This window comes from Felis catus, chromosome A2 (assembly GCF_018350175.1).
Source record: "Felis catus isolate Fca126 chromosome A2, F.catus_Fca126_mat1.0, whole genome shotgun sequence".
Lineage (NCBI taxonomy): Eukaryota > Metazoa > Chordata > Mammalia > Carnivora > Felidae > Felis > Felis catus.
The window spans coordinates 58909734-58912880 of record NC_058369.1 but is presented as its reverse complement, the minus strand read 5'-3'; the positions used below and the strand labels follow the sequence as shown (position 1 = coordinate 58912880).

General features: G+C 55.9%; 1 protein-coding gene across 1 annotated transcript; it reads right to left on the bottom strand.

The window, feature by feature from the left end:
- Window positions 1-797: 797 nt before the first annotated feature.
- Window positions 798-1541, bottom strand: CA2H3orf56 (chromosome A2 C3orf56 homolog). The gene is given in 3 exon segments (XM_011280263.3): window positions 798-1063; window positions 1066-1416; window positions 1512-1541. Coding segments are annotated over 3 exon segments (537 nt in total). The 3' UTR covers window positions 798-907.
- Between the last annotated feature and the right edge of the window lie 1606 nt (window positions 1542-3147).

Sequence of the window (3147 nt, the reverse complement as noted above, 5' to 3'; positions counted from 1 at the left end):
TTCCCTGAAGCCCTCTCCAGCGATGGCCATTTTCTTTCGTGTGTCCCCAGGTACACCTTGCTCCTTACTGCTAGTTCCACGCCACAGTCCTTTGAAGGTCACATCAGACCATGCCGTGGCTACTCGCTTTGGCCATGGTCGTCTCTCCTCGTGTCTTAGGATTCTGCAGCAGACCTAGCGGCTTTCTTCACTTCTGCCCTATTTCTTGATCATTCCCGCGTCCACAAGGATGGATCGTCCAGACAGCTGTCCTTTCACCTTCTCGACACACTCATCCTGCTCCCTCACTTACCCCAACCACCCACTCCCACGGCCAAACCCGGATCTTGTCATTTCCATTAGTGTACTCATTCCTAGATAAATGGAGAGTGTTTCCTTTTCCAACCAGTAACTCCCATCTTCCTTGGGGTGGGGGGGGCGCGGGGTGGGCCATTCTCTGACCTTCAGCGGAGCCGTTTCATGCCACGAACTAAATATACATGCATTACGTGGGTGGGTGGATCCTAAACACTGTGTCGACTGATAAAGAGCAAACTTGAGTTATGATGTCATTTATGTAATTTCAAAACATAAGCAAGCAAAATGCGTTTTATGAGGCTGCATGCATATTTGAGGACCTGTATAAATATACGGCAGGGCAGGCCCATGACAAAGGCCAGGGAGAGGAACGGGCTCAGGTAGCAGGGTTGAGGGGCAAAGGGGGAAAAAGTGAAAAGAAATAACGAATAGAGGAGACTTTCCAGGGCCAACAAGAACGTGCTAGGAACTGAAAAAACAGTGAACAAGTTACATTATCTGAACTCCTTTCAAAATTAGAAGTCAAATTTCAGAGTCTGGGCAGACGCACAGCTCACTAGGCATCGTGCAATACGTCTCCCATGGTTGGGGCAGGTGACAGGGCTATCGATTAGCACTGGAAGAGACGGTGGCAGGCTCTGCAGGGTGGCCGAGGGGAGCGAGGACAGCCAGGATCAGGCTGAGGGTCTGCGCTGGGGGAAGGGGGCAGAGGGCACAATTTTGGGCTGGGGGACAGTGCAGGTGCCCAGAGGCTGACCGTGGAGTGGAGGCCCATTCTGATGGAGGGGCTTGGCATGTCTTCAAGTGAGAAGCTTCTCTGGACGGTCCCCCCGCCGCAGTCGGGACTGCAGTCAGGAAGCCTGAGCTGGTAGGAGTCAGCCATCCCACCTGGGTATAGTGGCCACAGGAGTCCCTGCTCAGAGCTGGAGGGACTGAGGAGTATGGGGGTGGGGGTCCCATGGGGTAAGGAAATACACTGGAGGCCATGGTGGCCAGGCGCTGGCTTCCCACTGGGGGATCAAAGCTGGAGACGCTCCGAGGCCAGACAGAAGGCACTAGGGCAGCTGGAGGGGGATGTCCCATCCAGAGAGGACCGCCAAAGGGTGCCCACGTGTAACTCTAAGGGGCTGCGTACCCCATGCATGGGTGGACAGCACAGGGGGGTCGTGTGTCAGGCCAGCAGGCTGGACAAGGTAGAGGGGTCCGTTGCCCACACAGGCATAGAAGCTACAGGCAGATCTCATGTCGGCCCCAGAGGCAGCTGGAGGTACTTGGCTTTCCTTTCAGGGCTGGGATGCTGGAGGCATGTGTTTGTGGACAGGACACTTCCTGCCCTTCCCCAGGCCTGGTGACATGTTTGGGGCTTGGGGCATATGAGTGCTTCTTTGAGTTAAGTTGTCCTTTCCTATCTTCATGAACCCTCAGTCCCCACCCCAGTGTGGAAAACGAGACCCGAGAGGATCAATGGCCAGGCTCCAGAGAGACAAATTCAAAAAAGAGTTGATCCCCACTCTTGCCACGGTCAGAAACACAATGGAAATGGGCAGAATGAGGGGCTCTCCTTGGAGAGGGAGAGGGAAACCCTCCACCTTCTCAACATACCCCTTAGATGAGGTGCCCCCCTCCCCGAACTTTCTGCAGAAGCTCAGGAGGTGACAAGCAGAAGTGTACTAAGGTCAAGGCCGTATTTCAGAAATACGCTCCCGCCAAGGGGGTAGAGACCGGGCTGGAAGAGCTTTGCCTCAGAGGGAGGAAGCCAAAGCAGGAGTGGTAGCAGCAGTTTAAGGGAGAGGCAATCGACCTTAAAACTAAGGGGGATGCAGCAGACAGGGAGACCGGGGGGTGGGCTTCAGCTATGTTTAGGAGACCACACTGGAGTCCTTCAGAACCAGGTGTTGAAGGAAGACTCCAGAACAGAGCCCAGGTCGAGATGGACCCACAGATACACTAAGAACAGGAGGAGAGAATGGACTGGGGAAGGACAAGTATTCGTCCCTCTGCCCGGAGCCACGTCCCTGGGGTGGGGGGGAGGGGCACTCGGGCTCTGGGCTCAGGGCGCATGCGCACGTGTGATGTGGCCGGAGGTTTCAGAGGGGCTCTTTCAGTCTGGCCAGAGCCTCTGCAATTGTCGTGAGACAATTGCTCAAGGAGTGTAAGAAAATGGGTACAGAGCGGAGGTACCCCACCGGTTCTGGGCCAGCCCGGAGCCAGGTGACCTGCAGATGGGCGTGAGCCCCCAGAGAGGTGGCTTCAGTCCCGCGGAATCTTGCGGGGAGGAGGGTGCAGCCTGGGATCAGGGGGGAGCTGAGCACACCCTCCAGGTGATTGTCATGCACCCTAGACACTGGGAAGTACTGGCCTGGCTGAAATGCAGGGCCTGCCGGACCCCAGCTGGGAGCAGAGCTGAGTGAAGCAGACCCCGGCAGGTTTGTAAGCCAGGAGAGACTTGCTGGGTGCTAGGGGAGTCGGTGTTGTCCTTGTTACACAGTGTTATTTTGTAATAGGTGACTGATACCCTTTCCCCCACTCCTACCTTCCTCGGAGTATAGACATTCTAAGGGCTATGGCAGGAAAAAGTCAGAGAGGGTAAAGAAACGAGGAGGTCCATCCTATTCCCTGTCCTCCAGGACGTGTTCTAAGGAACGTGCCAGAAGAACAGACTGGAGGGAAAAGGAGAGCTGAGCCCATCCTTGTCCCCCAACTGGGTCGACCTGTACCTACATGAAGAGTGTCACGAGAGGGGCACAGGGGCTTGGCGGAGGGAGCCGTCCGTGGCCCTGTAGGCAGCAGAGATGTGCTCTGACTCCACATGTACACCTGAAGGCCTGAGGCTGGGGTGTAGAGCGGGGT